General features: G+C 56.2%; 2 protein-coding genes across 4 annotated transcripts in view; both read left to right on the top strand.

Annotated features, from left to right (window-relative positions):
- Positions 1 to 1,253: 1,253 nt before the first annotated feature.
- COLEC11 (collectin subfamily member 11) lies at positions 1,254 to 15,552 on the top strand. Of its 3 annotated transcripts, none has more exons than XM_066384742.1 (7): positions 1,254 to 1,328; positions 5,258 to 5,401; positions 7,714 to 7,785; positions 11,279 to 11,350; positions 13,446 to 13,499; positions 14,374 to 14,469; positions 14,649 to 15,552. In XM_066384742.1, the coding sequence occupies exons 2-7, from the start codon at positions 5,284 to 5,286 to the stop codon at positions 15,056 to 15,058; spliced, it is 822 nt and encodes a 273-aa protein (XP_066240839.1). In that variant the 5' UTR covers positions 1,254 to 1,328; positions 5,258 to 5,283; the 3' UTR covers positions 15,059 to 15,552. The 3 variants fall into 3 exon arrangements, with proteins under 3 accessions (XP_066240839.1, XP_066240838.1, XP_066240840.1); XM_066384741.1 differs by having other exon boundaries at positions 1,258 to 1,339; XM_066384743.1 differs by having other exon boundaries at positions 1,258 to 1,339; positions 14,667 to 15,552.
- A 1,564-nt stretch (positions 15,553 to 17,116) lies between these two features.
- Positions 17,117 to 21,917, top strand: part of ALLC (allantoicase) — a 40,431-nt gene continuing 35,630 nt past the window's right edge. The window contains exon 1 of the mRNA XM_066385641.1: positions 17,117 to 17,448. Coding sequence (XP_066241738.1) covers positions 17,300 to 17,448 — 149 coding nt within the window. The 5' untranslated portion in view covers positions 17,117 to 17,299. The remainder of the gene's footprint in view (positions 17,449 to 21,917) is intronic.

Here is a 21,917-nt window from a genome sequence, read left to right on the forward strand (position 1 = left end):
TCTGGCCAAGAGCTTTCATTTCTGGGGGTTTCTGAATCAGGAATTCACTTCCCTTCATCCTCATGGGGCTGTTCCATTCTCTGTTCCACGCTGGACCCGTCGTAGCCATTTGTGTTGCTCAGGACATTGTCTGTTTTGTCTCAGATGTCAGATGTCCTGATGCTGTCAGGCGGTTTTCATAAAGAATCCACTCTTGTTCATGGATCTTGTGATGTGAGTGGACTGGGTCATTTTCACATTGGTGAATTGTTCTGACTTCCCCTTTCAGTCTGAATAAATACCTGTGAGCCCAGCTTCCCGTGATTGTCACTGTGTCTCTTAAAGAAGCCCCCACCCATCGTATGAGTGATTCCACCCAGCCTCCCACGGACATCTCTGGGGCATGTGTTGTCTTTAAATGGAAGTCCAGTGAGCGCAGTGAGTTTGGGGTCTCAGGTGGGTTAGGTCTGGACAAGCAGCAGACAGCACATGGTGCTTCCTGGTGGACCCCCCACCCCCACCCCGGGAAAATGAAATGGCATCTGTGTCTGTTTCTGTGTGAGGGGGTATCAGGTGCCTGTCACCACTTGCTTACACTTTCCTGGTATCCAAAACACGCATGGTTATTTTTTCAAAAAGGGAGAGAAGAAGGCCCTGGCCAGTGGGCTCAGCGGTAGAGCGTCAGCCTGGTGTGTGGATGTCCTGGATTCAATTCCAGCAAGAACACACAGGAGAAGTGTCCATCTGCTTCTCCACCCTTCCCCCTCTCCTTTCTCTCTCTTCCCCTCCTGCAGCCAAGGCTCCATTGGAGCAAAGTTGGCCCGGGAGCTGAAGATGGCTCCACGACCTCCGCCTCAGGCGCTAGAATGGCTCCAGCTGCAATTGAGCAACGCTCCAGATGGGCAGAGCATTGCCCCCTGGTGGGCATGCTGGTGGGTCCCAGCTGGGGCGCATGCGGGAGTCTGCCGCCCACCCCCCCACTTCTCACTTTGGAAAAATATATTAAACAAAAATAAAAAAGGCAAACAGCAAGGATGTTGGGGTGTTTGGGGTGGATAGTGAGGAAGGCCTCTGCAGGGGCCCCTCCATGAGCCCTGACTCCCGACGTCGGCCACATTCCCACGCTCTGCGCACTGCCTCCCTGTAGGACAGCTGTGATTTCAAACAGGAAGCTGTCTGCAGATAACACAGTGGACGCCCAGCCCAATTTGTTGGGCGGGGGGACAGCCCAGCAGCGCAGCCCTCCGCGTGGGGCTGTGGCCAGCTGGCCCTGTAAATAGCAGTCATGAGGCGGCTGGACACAGTGTCCTCGCAGGCCCCCCGACGGTCAGGACACCCCTCTGCCTCGTGTGCGTCTCAGGTAGGGGACACCTTAGCTGGCGGCTGCCACCTTGGAGAGCAGGATGGGGAGTAACCAGTGGGGAGAGGCTGACATAGGAGCTGGATGGAGGGTAGGGGACTCTGCCGAAGTCCAGACAGAGACTCAAGCCTAAGTCCGTCAGGACCAGGATGACCGGGTGTGATTAATTCCCCAGTTCCTGGGAAAGTCACCATGAGTGGGACCTAGGTCCTCGAATGACACAGATTCAGGGTGAGCCATTTCTTCCCTCACCACCCACCCAGGGTCAGACTTGGCTGTAGGAGCAGCGAATTGTTCCTGAGCAGCCAGACCACCTGCTGGTGGGGCTACATGGATGACCAATAGTTCAGCAATGGGGACCCTGGATGCGGGGGACAGGCAGGACATCCTACACAGGGCAGGGCCACCTGGTCTCCAAGACAAAAGTGTTGTGGGGCAGCCCCCCTCCTGCCGGGACAAGTGGCCCATAGAACTGGCCGTCCAGTGGGGCAGAAGTTAGGTGTGAGGCCATTGCAGCTGGCATAGGTACATGACATTCTCCACTGGATGGGGAGCCCTCGGCCGTAGGCAGAGCTGTGTCTGAACTTTCACGGTGGTTCCATTTATTTACAATGTGGAAAAATGCCCCTAAGAAGAGAACAGACAGGTGGTCTGTGTAAAGCGAGGAGACAGTAATCGGGAAAGGCCCCTCCTTGGTCAAGAGATAAAAATGGGTGCCATGAGGATGGCCCCCCATCTTTTCTGTAGCCCCCTTGAGGTCCTGGCCCTGGGTGGGGTCCCTCGGCTGCCAGCCTGAGCTGCAGTGCATCCTGAGTATGGTTCTCCATGGTGTTGCAGGCGTCTGTCACGTACCCCTTTTATTTTCACTGCTGATTTCATCTTTATCCTACTAAGAAAAGCAGTGGGATCCCCTAGCCTCTGCAAGGCTGCTGCCTCCCCTGCAGGGGTCTCCTAGCCTTCGGGGCCCAGGCCTGGAGATAAGGATGTTTTTCTTAAGGAGACCCAGGAGGTGCGGTAGCTTCTTCGTTTATAAAACAAGATTCCTCTTCCCAGAGGGCAGGAGGGAGCCAGGACAGGGAGGCCCTGCCAGGGTCACCCGCCCTTCCCGCTGTGGGCGGGACCGGGGAGCTGAACAGGGTCAGGCAGGCCTGGGAGCACAGAGGTGTGGGAACAGCCCGCGGGTTGGTGAGTGAGCAAGGGGCAGACCAGGGATTCCAGCTGGCTTGTTCTGGAGCCTCACTGCCCCCTCCTTCCCCAGGACACAGCGGCCCATCTCCTAGAGCAGTGGTCCCCAACCCCCGGGCTGCGGACCAGTACCGGTCCGTGGGCCATTTGGTACTGGTCCACAGAGAAGGAATAAATAACTTACATTATTTCCATTTTATTTATATTTAAGTCTAAATGATGTTTTATTTTTTAAAAATGACCAGATTCCCTCTGTTACATCCGTCTAAGACTCACTCTTGACTCTTGTCTCAGTCACATGATACTTTTATCCGTCCCACCCTAAAAACCAGTCTGTGAAAATATTTTCTGACATTAAACCGGTCCATGGCCCAAAAAAGGTTGGGGACCACCGTTCTAGAGGCCCTCTCCCCTCTGTTCACGCAGAGCAGTACGTCTGCTAAACAGGTCGTCCGGTGACTTTGTGGCTTCCAGCCGGAGAGGAAAGTCCACGGCCACTCCTGACACCCCAGATCTTTAAAAGTCTCTTCCCACAGGGAAAAAAGATGAAAAGCAGAATAGAAAGCCTCATCCCAGTGCGCAGCCGACAAACACCAGGAGCGCATGTTGCTGGGCTGAGCGTGTAAGTCTGTGCAGGAGTAAGTCACTGTGACTCTCTGCCGAGATGGAATCGACTTGTGACATCTCATCATCGTTACTGGGAAGGCAGTGAACCAGCTGGTCAAGGACACAGGCACCCTCAGGCCTGGCTGCAGACACGTGGCACCCATGGTTCGGCGTTCCAGGACAGCGCTGCCGCCAACCCTGCCAGACCTGCATGTACGGGGCCAAGGGTCAGAGGCGATGAGTCAGGAGCTGACCCCTAGAACGCTGTGGACAGTGGGCTCAATGGACACTCCAGGACGTGGGAGACCTGGGCTGAGGAGAGCGTCAATTCTAGGCATATCGCAGTCGTGCATCTCCGTCCGTCTGTCTGTCCATTCCCTCTCAGCTCAGCCCCTGCCCAGCGCCAGGCCGGAGCACCCTCAACTCCTCACAGGCCACAGACTGGGGGTTGTGCCATCTCTTCCAATCCACGTTTCCCCCTGGCCTTGGGTGTTGGGCAGCCTGTGTTTCCTTCCTGCCCCCCCTTCCCCCTTCCCCCGGCTCTGATGCGTGTGTGTGTGTGTGTCTGGTGTGTGTGTGTGTGTGTGTGTGTGTGTCTGGTGTGTGTGTGTGAGCGGCTCTGGTGTGTGTGTGTGTGTGTGTGTGTGTGTGTGTCTGGTGTGTGTGTGTGAGCGGCTCTGGTGTGTGTGTGTGTGTGTGTGTGTGTGTGTGTGTGTGAGCGGCTCAGTGCGGTGGCACTTGGAGCCCCAGCATCTGGATCAGCCATGGGTGGGGCTGACTCCTCCCCTGGTTGCTTGCCCTCCTTGTCTTTAAGAGGAGTGGCCACGTCTCCCACAGGGTGGCCCTGGGAGTTGGGTACTAGATGCATGTCCACATCAGCCTGCAGCAAATACTGGCTCCTCTGCTCTCCACCAGATGAAACAACACTGAGTAGAATGGAACCACAGCCATCCCCATGGGGTGCCAGGCGGAGGACAGGCCTCAGCTCTGGTGCAGACGGCTGACTGTCTGGCCGTGTCAGGGAGTCAGGTCCAGCACCTCGTCCCCACCTCCCGCTGTGCCGTGCTGGGCAGGTCACTGGCTTTCTCCTTGGTTCCCGCCCGGGAAAGGGACGTCGTGTTGGTCTTATGGAGTGTTTGCAGTGTCCTTCTCCCCCGATGCAGTGACCGTTCATCCCCACGCCTGGCCCGTTGCAGTCAGTTCTGAGAACTGCCCCAGGACGGTCCAGGTCGTAGGTGATGTTCACGTGTGTCTGCTGCATGGGTGACTGGAGAGCTGGCGTGTCCGGTTCAGAGACGCTGGCTTCCAGCCCTCATTCCTTGTGCAGCAGTTACCGGTCCTGGCGCCACCCCAGTGATACAACTGTCACCAACAAGCACCTGCCACTGGCCAGGGCCGGGCTGAGCTCTGGGTGCCTCACCTGTTCTCACTCAGAGTCACCGGAGGGGGTTGTACCTCTGCTTTAAGGCAAAGCAGGCAGACAAAGGAAGCCAGGGCACTGGTCCAGACAGACACACAGCTGTCCCCAAGCACGATGACATCTGACACCAGAGTCCCACATGGTAGGGAGGGTCGGCAGGTCCCGTCGGCAGCTGTGTCCTGTTCCTACCAACCCTACCCCACACCACGCCGACTCCTGGGTCAGGGAGCTCGAGCTGCCCGGGTGCCGTTTGGGGCTAGAAAGTGGGTGCAGCAGACTCCATGCATTGTGACACGCTATTGTGTCCAACTCAAACCAAGCACAGCCACAGTGTTCTGTCGTGATGCTATTTAAGAGCCAGCAAGAGAAAGGTGAGCTCACTGACTAGGACAGTGGTGCCCCGTGCGGGGAGACCAAGCAGGACAGGCTGGGGACACCAGTGTGTGGCCAGGCCTGGCTGAGGCTTGCCGAGAGGGATTCATGTAACTGCAAACACGGCTTTGTGTGTAGGAAGTGTCCGTTGTTACAGCTCACTGGACAGTAAAAAGTGAGAGCGGCCAACTCGGCGGGAGCCTCCGCAGCAGCTAAGCGCCCGCGGCCCTGTGGGGGTGGCCGCGAGCCCAGCCGAGGGAGGCCTGCTCTCTGTCACTCGCCAGCCTGGTTTTCGGAATTCCCATCACTGTTTATCCCTTCCTTCCTCCCTCCAGGAGTCAGTGCCCTGCCCCCGCTCATTATGAAGAGTGGTCTGGCCCTCATTAGCCTGGCCTTCCTGTCGCTGGTCCCATCTGGACACCCTCAGCAGACAGCAGATGATGCCTGCTCCGTGCAGATTCTCGTCCCGGGCCTCAAAGGTAACCCCGCTTTGGGCTCCCCGTGGGGCCTCCTCTGAGCAGCAGCCGGTAGAAGGGTGGGGACCTCGTGCTTGTTGACATGGTAGTCGTCCCGAGGTCAGGTCTGGAGTCCTGATGCTGGCACAAGGCCTGGTCTCAGTGGGCCTCTGTTTCCCCATCTGAAAAAGGTAAGGTTGGAATGCATAGTGTCTGTGGGCACAGTGCTGACGTCACATGTTCAGGGAGGATGCAGGCTGTGAGGTCCAGTGATCTGAGCTGACTGTGTACAAGCCCTAAGGGATGACAAGGCACCTGTTCTGCCCGGCTCTGTCGCCATCATCAGATCAGGGTTCTGTGAGCATTAAATGGTGGTGGTATTTCCTGAGCACGGCTCCCAGGGCGAGGAGGTTGGGACTTAAATCAGGATACCTGTTTGTTCTCTGCTCCTAAATTCCTCAGGGCCCGTGGGCACAGGGCCTGACCACAGACCAAACAAACCTTCAATGACATGGGAGACGCTCAAGGACAGGTTTTAAGGAATGACTTAAATGTGCATTTATTGTTATGGATTAAGTATGTTGTAGAGCTAATGCCCACATCTAATCAGTCCTTCCCTAATTCTGATACAGTGTACAAATACATAGGACTGCATCAGAGGCGGAGGAAAGCCTCCTGGGACGCTAACAGCAGTGGTTTCTCTGAGCACAGAGGTGGGTGTGCGCGGACGCGCAGGGGCCGACAGTGCAGTCTCCACACAGCCCCTCCGTGCCGGGCGCAGGCGTCCAAGTGCGTGCAGGGGCAGCTTGGGCGCCCACGGTCTTTGTTCCGCTGCAGAAGCCGGAGGCCTGAGGTCAGGGAACCTCCAGCCCTCCTGCCTGGCTGCTTTGGATCAGACCACTGCTTGGTCGGCCCTACGTAGCTGGTGCGCGTTCCTGGTTGGGCCCTGGAGTGCCCGCCACGCAGTCTAGGCAAGCACTTCCTGCTCATAGATTTTTGTGTGATTTGCAGGGAGACAAGCACGTTGTAATCAATACCGACGGCATTTTCTTTATTTCCTTGGGGGGTGGGCGTCTGTTCATGATGGCGGGGAGTGCGCCAGGCAGTGGAGATGGAGACCACTGCTGGGAGAGAAACAGCTTGTCATGGGGAGCTCTGCGTGCTGAGTCAGCCCGGATCAATACCCGAGAGGAAGGAGGATGCGGGCAAGGCTGCCACGCTCCCCGGGTATGCGTGTGCGTGAGAGGATGCATGCAGTTCTCGAGTGGAGAGGTTTATGGAAGTGTTGGCAGGAGTTATTACCATCCGGGGCTTAGGTCCTTCTGTCCCCTGGGAGGAGCAGACAGCAAACATTTCAAACCCCGCCGCATGTGAACAGAGCTCTGAAACAGCCTTTGTTCTCAAGGGGCATGTCCAGGGCTAGTCTCCAAGGACGAGGCCAAGATCACTAGGAAAGCATCAGGCCAGGAGGCAGCCATGCCACAGAGGGTCAGAACGAGGATGGAAATGGTGCAGAAGGGAAGGGAACTTTTTTTTTTAATATTTTTATTTTATTGATTTCAGTGAGAGAGGAAGGGAGAGAGAGAGAAATGAGAGATACATGTGCCCTGTCCGGGGATCAAACCTGCAACTTCTGTTCTTTGGGACAATGCTCTAACCAACTGAGCTATCCGGCCAGGGCAAGGCAGGGCACTTTTTGTAACACCAACCCGTATGGTGTTTTTCCAGACATCGCTCATTCAACCCTCATCACAGATTAGGAGTCAAAGGCTGGGGAGGTGACCTGGGCCCAGGTGGCCAGGAGGGGCTACCTGCTCCAGCTCTGGAGGGCACCTGTGAGTGAGGGAGGGTCCAGGACGCCTGCGTCCATGCTGGCTGACACTCAGCAGGAACCATGCTAACGCATCAGATGTCAGTTCAGCCGAGTTCCTGGGGAAACGGGTTTAAGTGGGTTTCCCGATCAGCTGAGACCTAAAGAAACCCGTGTTAGGTCCCACTCCCTAGAACGCCTTGCTTTCAGGACACGTAATCCTGTCTCCCCTTTCTGTAACGCAAGCTTGGGACACAACAGTGGGGTGATGTTCGGTGCCACCAACGTGATAACGAACAGTGTTTGGTCAGCTTGGAGACGGACCATGGAGGCAGGTGGACATGGGGCAGGAGCTGCGATGACAGGCAGCTGTCCAGGGGTGGGGGAGGGTTGGGCAGGGAGCAGACGCCCCCCCAGGGGCCCGGCTGCTGGCCCAGACAGTGAGCATTCTCCTGCTGTCCCTCCACCTGCCGCACTGGGTCCTGTGCTCAGGGTGAGTCCCAAATGCCCGTGACTTCTTCCACAGGGGACACCGGAGAGAAGGGAGACAAAGGTGCTCCAGGACGGCCGGGAAGAGTGGGCCCCACCGGAGAAAAAGGTACCGGCTCAGCCCCCAGAGCTCTGCCCACGGAGGCAGGGAGGAGAGCTGGGTAGGGGACATGTGGGCAGCTGGTCCCTGTGTAGGTCTCAGGACAGCAGCTGTCCTGGCCGGGAGTGCGGTGCAGAGAGCCCTCTTTCAACAGTGAGTGCCCGTGCACTGGCCTGCCTGCTCCAGAAGGACCGTGTGTCCTGGGAGCGGGGGGGTGCTCAGCCCTCACCAGCCTCGTCTGCCACACAGGGGTTTCTGTGAGTGTCACATGTGTAAGTGCTGTTTTGAGGTGTGTGAACAACGGTGGACGTGTGCAAACAAGTGGAGACAGCCAAGGGGCGTGCAGAAATGGGTGCAGTGTGCGGTCTGCAGGGTGATGACCATTGTGAGTGTGTGTCCTCAGCACCCGGCCGACCCTTCCGGCGTCCCGGCTGTGCTGAGGTCACAGGGACCACGTCAGGCATGCACAGCAGCACGGCACACGGTGGGCGCTCCCTAGCGGTGGTGTTGACACGAGGACAGAGCTTGCTGCTCTACATCTTCAGTTGCGTCCCTAAGACCTGTCTGTGGAAGCGCGCTGTCCCTGTTTGCACACCATGCCCTGAGAATGTGTGCTGACACTTATGTGGCCGGCACCCAGCCCACCTACACCTTACTTATTCTGCTATTGAAGTAATTATGCAATTTAAGCGGAAGTTCTTCTGACTGCTTGTGCGGGGAGTTGTGTAGTTCACAATTAGGGAGTGGAGATCTCCCCTAGTCTGATGGCCGCATGTTCTTTCCAGGAGGTCATTTCACTGACGTTTTTATCTTCTTTTCTTTTCCTTTTAAGATTTTATTTAATTATTTTTCAGGGAGAGGTGGGTGAGGAAAGTGAGAAGTATCAACTCATAGTTGCTTCACTTTCATTGCTTATTGTTTGCTTGTCATGTGTGCCTTGACTGGACAAGCGTGGGATTTCAAACCAGCAACCTCAGTGTTCCAAGTGGGCACTCTGTCCACTGCACCACCACAGGTCACGCTCACTGACTTTCAGAGTCATGACGTCTGAGCTGCAGCACAAGAGGCAGGAACGCCTGGCGTCATGTGTCCCAGACGCTGCTCTGCCGTCGTCTCTGTCCCTCAGCTCAGCTGTCTCTCTTCCCTCCTTCTCTCTTGTTCTCTCTGGAAAAGGCAGTGTGGGCACATGTGGCCTCAGATGGTCCCGTTACATCTTAAGTGGAGAAAGGAACTGCTGGGCCCGGGAGCAGCCTGGCTCAGCGCATCTTCCTGTGGTTTAAGAACTAAGTTGAGCTCTGTGAAGTGTCAAGTGCTCCGGAGATGAGCTCGGAGCCCCTTGAAGCCCATAGGGGAAGGAGATTTGTAGACGCACAAGGGTAGATCAAGGCAGGAAGCCATGCTTTAAATGGCTGCAGCAGGGCGAGGGGGATGGATGCCTGCCGAGGCCTCAATGCACACTGGGCAGAGTGCCCCTAGGCCGTCAAGGGCAGAACGCCATGCCTCCATTAGAAGAGGTCATTCTAGCCCAGTGGACTTGCTCTGTCCAAGTCGCTGGAATGGGAGCAGCACTTTGCACAAGCCCCTTGACTGATGACGACAGGTCCATGGAAGCCCACGGCTCGGAGCTTCGCTCAGCTGTGACAGGTAGCCAGCCACGCTCCACCTTGGGGCCCGGGCCAATCCACCCCTCCTTTCCACTTCTCCTGCGCGGGGTGCATCTCTTGCCCGGTGACTTGACGCCATTCTCCTTCAGTGCGCTAGAGCAGGTTTACTCCCTGTCTAGGAAGTCCCCGGGGGGTGGGCGGCTCCATGGTCCCAACTCACATCTTCTGGTCTCCGTCCATCTCTACCTCTTGGTTGTGGAGAGCAGACATGTGGCCAAGGCTTCCTGATCCGTGCAGCTGGGTTCATTCTCTGCTGTCTCCTGCCCTGGGCCCAGTGCTTCTCACACCACATGTGCCCAGGAGCCTGCTGGGCACTCGTTCAAGTGCAGCCTGGTTTTGGTTCCAGGCAGCTGGTGCAGGGGTCAGCCAGGAAGTGCCCAGCTGGTGCTGACTCTGTGGGCCACTGCAGGTTGGTCTGGAGTCTGGACATCCTCCACCTGGGTGCTCTTCTCACTGCCACTTCCACGGGATGCCAGCTGTGTTCACACCGCGCCTGGCTGCCTCTGGCTGATTGGCCAGGTGTTAGGGGTCCCCCGACCGGGAAGGCGAACAACTGCAGGAGAAAGAGTAGGCCCAGGCCAGCTGACCATGGCCTCCTCTGAAGGAACAGACAAGCCATGGTGCCCAGAAGCCTCCTGCTATCCTTTGCCCTTTGCTGGAGTCAGAATGATGCCTGTATTTCTTGCCCATCCCGTCACGAGGACACAGAGCGCAGGTTTTGCAGACACAATCTGCTCGTGTGTCATCTCAACTGTCAGGCTTTTGGTCCCCACACAGGCAGCAAAGACACGTGGAGGGCGGTGGCCTGCCCTCTGTCTCAGGAGCTGAGAACCCCCCCCCCCCAGGGGCACAGGAAGGTAGAGGGCGCCCTGCTTCGCGTCACTGATGGGCTGGCTTCCTGGGCTCCCTGGAGTCTCACAGTCCTTTGTGAGAATTGATGGGGAGGCTCTGCCTTGCGCTGTCCTCATTAAAATGTGCGAGAACCACCCGCCTGCTGCGAGTTCCCCAGAAGGTTGCCTATGCTATGCACCCTCACCAGTGGTGGGGTCAGTGAGGGGCCAGGGAGATCGCTGCGGTGCCCCAGCTTTCGGCTGCATCCACCCTGAGTGTGAAGGGACAGGGTCTCCCTGTGTCAAGAGCCTTCCCAGTCATCTCACACAACTGGGGGCAGGTTAGCTTACTTTCTGCAAAAGATTTCTTGTCATTCAGAGGAGCCGGTGGACCCTGGAGGCAGAGGAAGCAGAGCTCCCTCTGACCTGTGCCTCAAATGTCTCAAATGTCCCAAGTTAAAGACGCCTGCTCCACGGACCACCCTGCAGTGCTATCCAGCAGGCAGTCTGACAATCGCGGGGGGGGGGGCAGTTGGAGGCGAGCGGCTCTCACCTTATCCTATGTGCCCAGCACGGAGATCGTCCCTGTAGAAACAGCAGCCTAAGGCTCAGTGCGCGTGGCTCTGAAGGGGAGGAGGAGGTACAGATGGTCTGTGTTCACACCCAGCTTGTGCTGACCAGCTTCACAACCTGTGTGTGCGAGGATGAAGGCATGCTTGTGCACATGTACACATGTATGGTGTGCGTATACTTGTGAAATGTGTTTGAGTGTGCTGTCTGGAAGTATGTGTGTGTGTGTGTGTGTGTGTGGTAACTATGTATGTATATGTGTGTATGGTATAGGCGTGTGTATGCGTATGCATGCATTTATGTGTATAGCACATGTGCATGCAGTCTGTGTGTATGTGAATGTATGTGTGTGTGTGTGCGAGCGTGAGTGCATGTCATGCTAACAGAAGGGATGTCACATCACCCGTGCATCGACTAAGTTTGCTCTTGTTTCCACAGGTGATGTGGGTGACAAAGGACAGAAAGGCACTGTGGGTCGCCATGGAAAAATTGGTCCCATTGGTGCTAAAGGTACTTCCGATGCTTTCTGCCTCGCGCTCCCGCCAGGCTTGTGGCACTGGGTATTCTGGGGACGACGGCAGACTGCCCGGTCTTGCCCGGTGGGCGTGTGTTCTTGTGTGCGATATGTTCTGTCCCACTGTGTACATTCTGGGAGTGCTCAGAGTCACAGCTAGCCTCGTGCCCCGTGGCAGGCTGAGTCTCTAGTGACACTTGCCTGCCGTTCCCAAACTGTGTGCCTTGTGATCTCGTCTGACCCCCACAACCCTAGAGTGCAGGGTGGATCCGGGCTGAAGGCCCCAGGGCATTCAGGGCTGGCTCAAAACCACACAGCTGTCTGTCCTCCAGGGCACTCAGCTGGCAGGAGTGCCTGACCCTGGCTTGTCTTTCACCTGTGCTGGGCTCTGGCGAGCACAGAGGGAGGCTGGAGCCAAGGAGCCCCATTCCTGAGCTCAGCGGGGGACCCCAGGTAGGTCTCCCACAGGCCCTGTCCAGGGTGCTGGGAAGGAGACATGGCTGGAGGGCCGGACAGCACAGAGCTGCTGGGCATCAGACGTGGGCAGGAGGCTGGCCATGTGCCCAGAGCTGGTGCTGGTCCCTGTGCCCCTTTAACCTGCCTGGGCTCTGGGCCCCGAGCGGGTTCCGGTGGTTGGCTCTGGTCTGTGGTTACAGCCTGCCCCAGCTTAGCCTGGCCAGGGCTGGGACGGAGACTCTGAGCGTCTAGCTCAGTGGCATCAAGTACGGGCATGACACGGTATGGCCACCATCACCCCCGTGCACTTCCACAACACTCTTTCTGCTCCAGAGAGACACCGGTCATGGGGCAGTGACTGCTCACCCCTGCTCCCGGCGGCCTCTAACCGGCTTCCTGTCTCCGTGAGCTCGCCCGTGCTAGAGACTTCACATAGATGGCTCCTGCCCAATTGGTCCTGTGGCACCAGACACAGTGTCCTCACGGCCCCTCTGCATTGTGGCAGGTGTCAGAATGCCTTTCCTGTGCACTGAGCCTGAATGGTATCCTAGTGCACAGTGGGCCACGTCTCAGTCGTCCACACATCTGCTCAAGGGTGTCTGGACTGTCCCAGCTCTCAGCTCTGTGACAGTGTAGTGGGCACTGCCCCATGGGGAGGGGGGTGCAAGCTTTTACTCTCCAGCATGCACCCCGGACACACATCAGGGTCTCACAAGGGACAACCTAAGCCTCTTGTGGGGCCTAGTGCACTTGGTGGGCTCCGTCTCCAAGGTTACCAGCCTGGGCCCTGTCCGGCATTGAGAAAGAACACAGAGGCGTCAGTTGCATGGAGACCACCAGGACCTATCTCTCCCCGGTCAAATGGCACACGGACCCACAGATGGAGAAGTCGCTGGCCCTTTGCTGTCCTGCTATCCAGGACACTTGGGTTGTCCCAGGGAGGAGAAAGATTACACTGTCAGAATATTCATGTGGCTCTAATGTCAGCCCTCACTGTCTAACCTTAGAGCAGCCAGAAGGCTCTGTGGCCATGACTTCGTTCAGCCCTCCTGCGTTGTAAGTTGAGAGCGATGGAAGGGCAGAGTGGCTAAGTGGCACGGCCCACCTAACAGAGGCCCAAGTCTGCTGGTGGCTGTGCCCTCCTATGACACCTCGCTGCCCCCCAGGGTGGGGTCAGGAAAGACCCGTCTCAGCAGGATGGTGAGGACCCTTCACTTAAGACAGTCTCTGAGGTCCCTTCAGCTCTAAGGTCACACGTTCTGTCTGAACTTCCCTGCTGTAATGAGGGACCCGGACAGACCGAGCATCAGATTTAGTGGTCACTTCCTCACGGTGTTAAGGACTCATGACATCATATCTGCAAAGTGTCTCGGGACACCAGGGATTTTCCAGAGTTGGTGTAAAGAATGGTCGTCTGATTCACTCTGAGATCCCGTGAACTGTGCACGTTCTGTGCCACATGCGGAGAGCTCGAGGAATTGTGACCTGTATGTAGAGCGTCACTCTGGTGGTTTGGGAGGAACCCCAGGGACTGTGCATAGAGATGTAACTTTGTGACCCTGGATGTGTTTAAACTTGTGCTCCATGTCCCTCCTCTACGTGGTGACATTGACCTTACTTTCTTTCCTTTTTCAGGTGAGAAAGGGGACTCTGGTGACATAGGACCCCCCGGCCCCAGTGGAGAACCAGGTATTGCATAAAGGGTCCAAGGGTTTTTACAACATGTTTTAAAATTGCACTTTTGAAAAAATGTAACCCATGAGCTGAAACTGGCCTCGGCTGGGAAACAGAGTGTGTGTGGCTGCCGCGTGCTCTCTGCATCTGTCACACTCTCTGAGGACTGCAATCTGCTTGTCGATGACGTGTGAGCATGTCTCCCACATGATGCAGCTCAGACACACTGTCCTGAAGCACAGTGCCCTCTGCCCGTCCCTCTCTTGGCATTGTGGAGCACCCACTCTGGCCATCAAACCTCTGAGAAGAGCAGGCCTGCACTGCCTGGGTCTCCTCTCATTCCGCACGTCCTTGCAGCTGACTCCCACGATCCCACCCTCCCTTACTCCACATGCACTCCAGCAGTGCCCAAATCATACCCCGACCCCAGTGTCAGCCCCAAGCCCCCTGGGGTGTCTCAGAGGACCTTCAGCCTGGTGTTCCTCTTCCCAGCCCAGCTCAGCAGTGAGTCGCTGAGACAGGACCCCTTCCATCTCATCCCAGTTTTCACTCGCTGAGTCCTGGCTCCACCACCACCATTGTCCTCAGACGCTTTGTCTCCTCCTCTCCACCTCCACCGCTGCTACCTGGAGCCAGCCTGCACACCTCTGCACCAGGGCCTCGGCGGCCTGCAGAGGAACATCTGTTTTGGGGGGGAGCAGCTTCTTTCTTTCTTTCTTTCTTTCTTTCTTTCTTTCTTTCTTTCTTTCTTTCTTTCTTTCTTTCTTTCTTTCTTTTCTTTTCTTTCTTTCTTTTCTTTCCTTTCTTTCTTTCCTTTCTTTCTTTCCTTTCTTTCTTTCTTGGCCCCGGCCCTGGCTCCTCGTCCTGACCACAGCCCCGGTCTCTGCAGGCCTCCCGTGCGAGTGCAGTCAGCTGCGGAAGGCCATCGGGGAGATGGACAACCAAGTCTCCCAGCTGACGACTGAGTTAAAATTCATAAAAAATGGTATGTCCTTCTCTGTGCTTTCTTCATCCTGTGCTGCTCGGCCCAGTCCCCTGTCCCACCCCCGAACCCAGAGATAGTGTGGCCCACGACAGCGTGTACACGTGGCCGCTGTTGCTGCTGTGTCTGCACCGCGGGGCGCTCACCGAGTTTGTTGCAGAAACGCGAGTCTCACTTTCCAGCACTGCCCTCCCCCGCAGCTGTTGCTGGCGTGCGTGAGACGGACAGCAAGATCTACCTGCTCGTGAAGGAGGAGCGGACATACGTGGATGCGCAGCTGTCCTGCCAGGGGCGAGGCGGCACGCTGGCCATGCCCAAGGACGAGGCCACCAACGGCCTTCTGGCCGCCTACCTGGCACAGGCCGGCCTGGCCCGCGTCTTCATCGGGATCAACGACCTGGACCGCGAGGGCGCCTTCGTGTATGCGGACCGCTCCTCAATGCAGACCTTCAACAAGTGGCGTGGCGGGGAGCCCAACAACGCCTACGATGAGGAGGACTGCGTGGAGATGGTGGCCTCTGGGGGCTGGAACGACGTGGCCTGCCACATCACCATGCACTTCCTGTGCGAGTTTGACAAGGAGCACGTGTGAGCAGCAGGGGTGGGGGGGGAGCTGCGGGTCCCTGCTGCCCATGGCGCCCTCCCAGGCCCCCCAGGCAGCCCGTGGTGGGTGGGCCGGCTCCAGGGGCGGGTCCCCCCAGGAGTGCGAAGCCCCTTAAGTGAAGGACTGTCTTTCGTGAGCCTGGGCAGGAGGGGTATGAAAGAGCTGTTTCTGCGGAAGAAGTAGCACTTCATTGCTAGTGTAATCAGATGTTCACTATGCACCTGTTACTCAGAAGTGGCCTTGCCTCTGTACAAGCTATAAGGTAGCCTTTCTGCACTGTGTAGTTAGTATAACTGGTGGCTGGGTCTGCCTACTCACTTCTGTTGAATTTCTGTGTGCAAAAGAACCGCTTCACTTTGACCAGTGTTTCTGTAAATTATATTAAAATATACGACTCTTGACACATTTGGCCAAGTAGGGATAATTTTGCTTTGCTGCGAACCCAGATTTCAGGAAGAAGAGAAATAAATTCTTCGAAATAACAGTGGAGTGTGTGGTGGTGTTTTATTCTCTCGCTGTCTCCCATAGCTGTGTTTATTATCTTGTGGCCGTATCTCCAATTACCCCGAACGTCAGTGGCTGGTGACACCAATAATGACATTTTCCCCATTCCCATGTTCAGTGTGTGACTCTGGCCCCTCTGGGCTCTGGTGTTCCTCTGGCTGTTAGACTGAACCCGTGGGTCCCTGGCCATGTGGCCTCTCCACCTGACACCCCCTGCTGCAGGACAGCAGAGAGGAACCCCCGAGCCCAAGAGACACTGTCCCCGCTTCTCCAAGTCTCATCTGGAAAGTAGCATCCAGTCGTGTGGCTGCAGTCTCATCATGATGGCGAGTCACCAAGTCCAGCATGAACACTCAGGGAGGGGACTTCACAAGGATGTGACCGAGGGAGGCAGGGCCCTCAGCTGCCAGCCGGTCACCACGTTCTGCGCACCAGAGCCCTTAGTGAAAAGTAGCAGGCACCTCTGTCTTTCAAAGATGACATAGGGGCGTACACACAGAGGACAGCCGCTGGGTTGGGGCCTGCCGGCGCTGTGGGGGCAGTGCTCTAGGCCGTGTCAGTCTCTCTGCCTCTGAGTGAGGCCCTGGGTGTCCATTGCTCTGGGGGACGACTGTGACGGTGTTAGTGGAGCAGACTGTCGCGGTGCGTCCCTGCCCCAGCCATCCGCAGAGGAAAGGGCACGTCTGCTCCAAGCTTCTGGGCGGCGGGTAGGCCCGGGACTGTCCACTGGAATAAAGATGCTGTCACCTCCTGAGGGAGGAGGCTGCTGCCTGTCCCCTGGAAAGGCCTCCTGCTCTGTGACTGCTGCTTGCTGCTGTGCCTGTCACCTGATGCGGTGCTTGGGGCACCCTGCAGGGTCGGAGGCTCGGAGCTCTGGCTGCTGCTCCACCATCAGAGTCAGAGGGGCCACAGCTGCAGGCCTGGCCCTGGAGTCCTGCCGGGGCCTCAGGGGCACCCCGGGCCTGAGTGGGGTGGAAGCAAGAAGAGTAGCCACACATTCCTCAGCACAGCCACTAGCCCTGTGCTGGGCTGGAGCAGACGCCTCCTCGTGCCCAGGGGCAAGTCCAGTGCGTGGGGACAGAGGCCTGTGCGGGACCGCTGACCCAATGTGGTGACTGAGGTTGGGTGGGGGCCTGGGAGGGCCTGGGCAGGGCGGGTCTGAGTCTGAGCTCCCACAGCCTCCCGGTGCCCCTCTGCCTGGGCAGTCACCCAGTCCCAGGGCAGCCCCTCTCCTGAGTTCTAGGGCAGCCCAAAGTGAGCTCCTCTGTGAGCGGGCCCGTCTCCTGCTGCGTGCAGTCCACAAGGAGACCAGCTGACGCCCTGTGGGATCTGACGTCAGCCCTCCAGGCCCCTCCTTCATGTGCACCTGCCTTTGCCTGCCCCTTTGGTCACATGAGGTTATAAGATGTGACTGTCTCTAGCAAATGTATGGGACGTGGACAACGGGACGCGCATTCAGAATGAATCCCCAGCTCTTCGGGAGGGGCAGAGTCTGATGTGCAGGATGGGAGGGACCAGCTGTGGACAGTGGCGTCTGTTAGGTGCTGTGGTGAGGGGCCAGCCCAGGCCTGCGGTGTGCAGTGCATGGTGAGCTGGCGAGGATGGTGCCCAGATAACACACCAGGGCTGCCAGCAGGTGACTGAGGATCTGCGTGGCCACACTGCCACCTGGTGGCGGGAGGGGGTGGTGCCGTGACAAAACCTGCGAAGCCATTAGCTACTCAGATGCTGCCTTGTTCTGTGTGTGTGCATGTGTGTGGCCAGAGGCGATGGCAGTGCCAGAAGAACAATGGACATAAGGGAGGAAGGACTGCACCCTCCGGAACACCCCTGGGCATAGTCCCTGTGATGTCTCATCCTCAGTCAGGAGGCAAGTTTCCAGGGGGCAGCGTCCATACCCACAAAGAACAAAGACCTGTCAGAAGAACAGGTGCTTGGACTGAGGGGCGTGGGGAAGATAAGCTCTAGGGAAGGTTGAGGCTGCTCACCTGGGTCTCAGCACCCTGAAGCCCTGGGCACAAAGCTCTGTGTAGGCAGAAGTATGGGGAGGGTGACAGGCTGGGTGGTCGGTGGACCGGCACACGGGCATCACCTGGGGGTCTGGGGGGGGTGTACTGCCAGCCCCTCTCTGATCCAGTCAGAACCGCATGGTTACGAGCTGCTGAGACTCAGAAGCCGGCTCTGGTGTGCAAGAGAGGGTCAGGGCAGCCACGCCCGTCCTTGGGCACCGGGTGTCTGTCCTCTGAGCTGGCTGAGATCCTGTGACAATGAGGGACAGAAGTGAGCTGCTGTGCTTTGCAGCTTTGAGACTCATTGAAGGCTGAGAGGGCAGAATGTGTTAGCTGCCAACCCAGGTAGGGTCATGGGAGACTTCGGGACAGAATCACGTCTGTTTATATGGGAGGGTGCAGTCTAACATAGCACAGGGTGTGGTCTGTGTTCTTAGGAATCTCATTCCAAGGAGGACAGCAGTGTCAGTGGGACCTGCGGGCCTGGTGGGCGCAGGGCCAGCCTTCCCAGGTGGCTTGGTTCATCAAGGAGGGGGAAGGGCCTGACCAGGTGGTGGTGCAGTGGATAGAGCGTTGGACTGGGATGAGGAGGACCCAGGTTTGGGAACCCCGAGGTCACCAGCTTAAGCATGGGCTCATCTGGTTTAAGCAAGGCTTACCAGCATGAGCCCAAGGTTGCTGGCTCGAGCAAGGGGTTACTTGGCCTGCTGTAGCCCCCTGGTCAAGGCATATATGAGAAATCAATCAATGAACAACTAAGGAGCTGCAACGAAGAATTGATGCTTCTCATCTCCCTCCTTTCCTGTCTGTCTGTCCCTATCTGTCACTCTCCCTGACTTTCTCTGTCTCTGCCACCAAAAAAAGGAGGGGGAAGGGAGCGTGGGAGTGTCAGTCTCTTCCTGGTCCCTGGGTGCTCATGCTGGGTCCTCTTGGGGGGTTCAGGCAGAGAGGACACTAGGGACCCTGATGGCTTTCCTACAGCTGAGCCGGCCCCTCTGTCTGTGAATTGGACAACACCATCTGACACAAATGGGGTCAACGGTGCCCCGAGGGGCTAGTGGGCACTCAGCTATCTGTCATCGAGTCTCGTCTGCTAGACCAGGGGCTCTGAGGGCAGTACTGCAGTCTGTGCCTGATGCCATGAGGCACAGCACCCACTCACTAAGGTGCCTCCTCTGGGCCCACGAACCCTGGTAAATCCTGTGAAACCTGGGTGTGCACCTGTCTTTTCCTGGGATCGAGGGTCCTTCCCCACAAGGGCAGTAATATTCAACCCATGTGCCGCAAGAATTTTTAAACCTGCAATAACACCTGACTACTTAGTCAGGGGCAATGACCTCTTTTCTTTTAGTTGTCAAATGAAAAAAAAATGACAACAGCCAACATAACAATAGCCATCCGGTATGAATGCCCAGTTTTGAACCATAAATATATAGGTCAATTAATAGAGTTGCATCTTATTGGCCACGTTGCACAATAAGGCTGTGCCTGGTTGGTGAATTCTTGGCACTAGAAATCCTTATAGACTAGTATAGTCATCTGATTTTTAAAAGTCATTTTGGAGTAAAAAGGGTAGGTAATTACTACGATTACTATTATTATTTTTTATAAATCAACCAAAATTATCCCTAGTTTTTGGTCCAATTCGCAAAAAATAGATTTTTCAGTGTGCTGCAGAACTTTAGAAATTTGTTTATGTGCACCGTGAGAGGAAGAGGGTTGACAATTGCTGCTCGGTCAGTGGTGTCACCAGAGCCTGCCTTCTCCGGGAGGTGGGGACCGTGGCCAGTGAGCCTCCTAGACGCAGGACTAGCTTGGAGCAGCCGTGGAACGGGGCCTGTGGAAGGAGGCCTTCAGCCAGGGACTGCAGTGCCTGGGGGCCCAGGGTCAGTTCCCTCCTCACAAAGGGTCCTGCAGAGGATGCTGAGCTTCTCCAGGGAGGGGCTGCTCACCTCTCGGCTCCCTCCGCACAGCCCTTGTGACATCACACAGGCTCACACGCTCCATCAGGCCCCTGTGATGAGTTCTCTCCTGGCTGAGCCCCCGAGCACTATGGGACCTTGGCTGGCTGGTGAGGAGCAGGAGATCCAATCCTAGACACGGGACTTCACACTCCTGGGTGAGGCTGGCGTGCTGTTGGTCAAGGACATGCTGTGTTGAAGTTCTCATTGTCCAAAGAACAGGGGTGACTGCGGGGATGAAGTTAATAGTCACGAGTGTCCAACACCTTGAAAAGAGGAGGGTGGGGCAGATAATAGCAGACATGACCCCACCTGTTGTCCGGGGCCTTTGGGGATGGTCTAACGCTGGGAACAGTGTGTCCAGGGCTGGGAACAGCCCCTGAGTGAGGTGCGCGGCTCTGAGCTCTGGTCCCGCTCTGCTTGGGTCAAAGTCATGTGACTTTGGGCTTTAAAAACATCCAAAGAACTCAACTCACAGGTAAAATAAACCTATGTTTAAACAAAGAGCCACCAGTTCTAGCAAAACTTGAATAGGGACAAAGGACGAGGTAGGTGGGGCTCCTCCCACTCTCAGCATGAGCTACTCTAGTGAGGCCCCAAAGTTGAGTAAACTTTTATTTCACAGCAGATCTCATACTTTTGGCCAAAAGCTTTCTTAGGATTTGTTGACAGGAAGGAGGAAAGTCATTGCAGACCTTTAATGGGGTCATTCCTGGCCCAGAGCCTTGCTGGCCAAGGGGACGGTCTCTCCCATGTTTTCTAGACTCACCCTGTTGTGTCTTTATATTTTAAGACAAATCCCAAAAAGGAAAAAAAAATGAAGCATCACTTGACTATGAAATTTCAGGCTATACTTTTTCCAGCAGAAGGAAACCATTGCCTCCTCTCGTCAGAGTAAACTGTTACCTTCTTTCTCATTTCTTCTTCTTTTTAATCTTTTTAAAATTTTTATTTATTTATTTTAGAGAAAGAGGAAGGGAGAGACAGGAACATTAATCTGTTTCTGTATGTGCCCCGAGGAGGGAGTGAACCATGTGTACTGTGCTTCGGGAGGATGCTTTAACCAACTGCACTGTTCGGCCAGGGTGCCTTCCTCCTCATTCCTGAGGAGTCAGTTGCACTCTGAAGTACAATCCTCAGCGTAATCCACCCTCACAGCCTGGGCTCAGCTGCAGCTTGTCCCTTTTCCGTGAGATCTTGTTCCTTTGCAGAGAATTCTGTAGAAGCTAACTTGAACCAGCAGTTCATTGACAGATTTAGAAGCAGAGGCCACAGCTGGTCTGAGCGTGTGGGTGGCGTTCCGGGGGTGAGGGGAGTCCTCACGGCTGCTGGGTGCCAGCCTTTTCCCATAGAGACCTGGGTTGCTCTCCCAGTTGTGGCAGGGGAGGGCCCACCATGGGGACAGGAGCAGGGAGTTCCGGGAGTGAGCATCACGGAGGTCCCCGCGGGGCAGAGGACTGGCTTCCTTCTGTGCTGCACGGCAGCAGGTAGGTCTGGGCTGCCGTGTGAGAGGATCAGGGGAGGATTTGAGTGTACGCTCCTCTTTGGACTATGCGGTGCTGGATGAGGGTGATAGAACCACCCTGAGCGTCAGTTTCCGTGGAGCATGTGAGACCGGCCCTGAACACTGGGTGAGGCGGTCGTGGAAACCAGGGAGAGTGCCAACGTCAGGTGCTTGGTGCATGCCTGGTACATAGTAGGTCTTCTGTAGCAGGACGCTGAACAGATGGATGCCTTTGTAGTGGTGTTGAGCCTGTCCTACCCCGATGAGAGGTCACTGAAGACTTCTAAGACCACTGCTGAGTGATACGACATTCTAAGGTCATTCATAAAAAAAAAAAAACATCTTATAATTATGGGTGCTCAATAACATGCATGAAAATGCCCTGTGTGCTGCACACCTGCAACATGACTAGGGCTTTCCGCAGGGATAGGAATGTGCCTTCTGAGTCGTTTGGTACAGTCACCACACTTGAATCTCACCAGTACCACATGTGCCATTGGTTCTCATCCCAGCTCAGCCATGGAACAGACACCCGTGGCTAGACTTCAACATGTGCATGCTCTGAACCCAGCACCGTCTCTCCGACGCAAGGTCTGGTTTCTCTAACGACAAGCTAGCAGAAAAGGGTGCGTGTGGCGCAGGGAGATGGTGGCTGGACTTTGCCTCCTCCACCCCACCTCCGCCACTATGGCTTCTATTAAATTAGGATTTCACCCTCCTTTGAAAGTCACCCTCTGGCTGATTGCAGTATTTCAGAGGTCTGTTTTCCTTTTTATCCCCGTGTAACACATTCACACACACTCAAACAGCAGGGTCTTAACTGCAGATGGGCTTTGCCGAGAGAATGACGGAGCGTTCAAGCCACAAGT

The sequence above is a fragment of the Saccopteryx leptura genome, chromosome 5 (genome assembly GCF_036850995.1).
Source record: "Saccopteryx leptura isolate mSacLep1 chromosome 5, mSacLep1_pri_phased_curated, whole genome shotgun sequence".
In the NCBI taxonomy this organism is placed as follows: domain Eukaryota; kingdom Metazoa; phylum Chordata; class Mammalia; order Chiroptera; family Emballonuridae; genus Saccopteryx; species Saccopteryx leptura.

What these genes read in the sequence shown, in the direction of transcription:
- COLEC11 (XM_066384742.1), top strand. Translation starts at nt 5,284, where the DNA reads ATGAAGAGTGGTCTGGCCCTCATTAGCCTGGCCTTCCTGTCGCTGGTC. An exon ending in TCTCGTCCCGGGCCTCAAAG is followed by an intron (nt 5,402 to 7,713) that starts GTAACCCCGCTT and finishes CTTCTTCCACAG; the next exon opens with GGGACACCGGAGAGAAGGGA. An exon ending in GGGCCCCACCGGAGAAAAAG is followed by an intron (nt 7,786 to 11,278) that starts GTACCGGCTCAG and finishes TTGTTTCCACAG; the next exon opens with GTGATGTGGGTGACAAAGGA.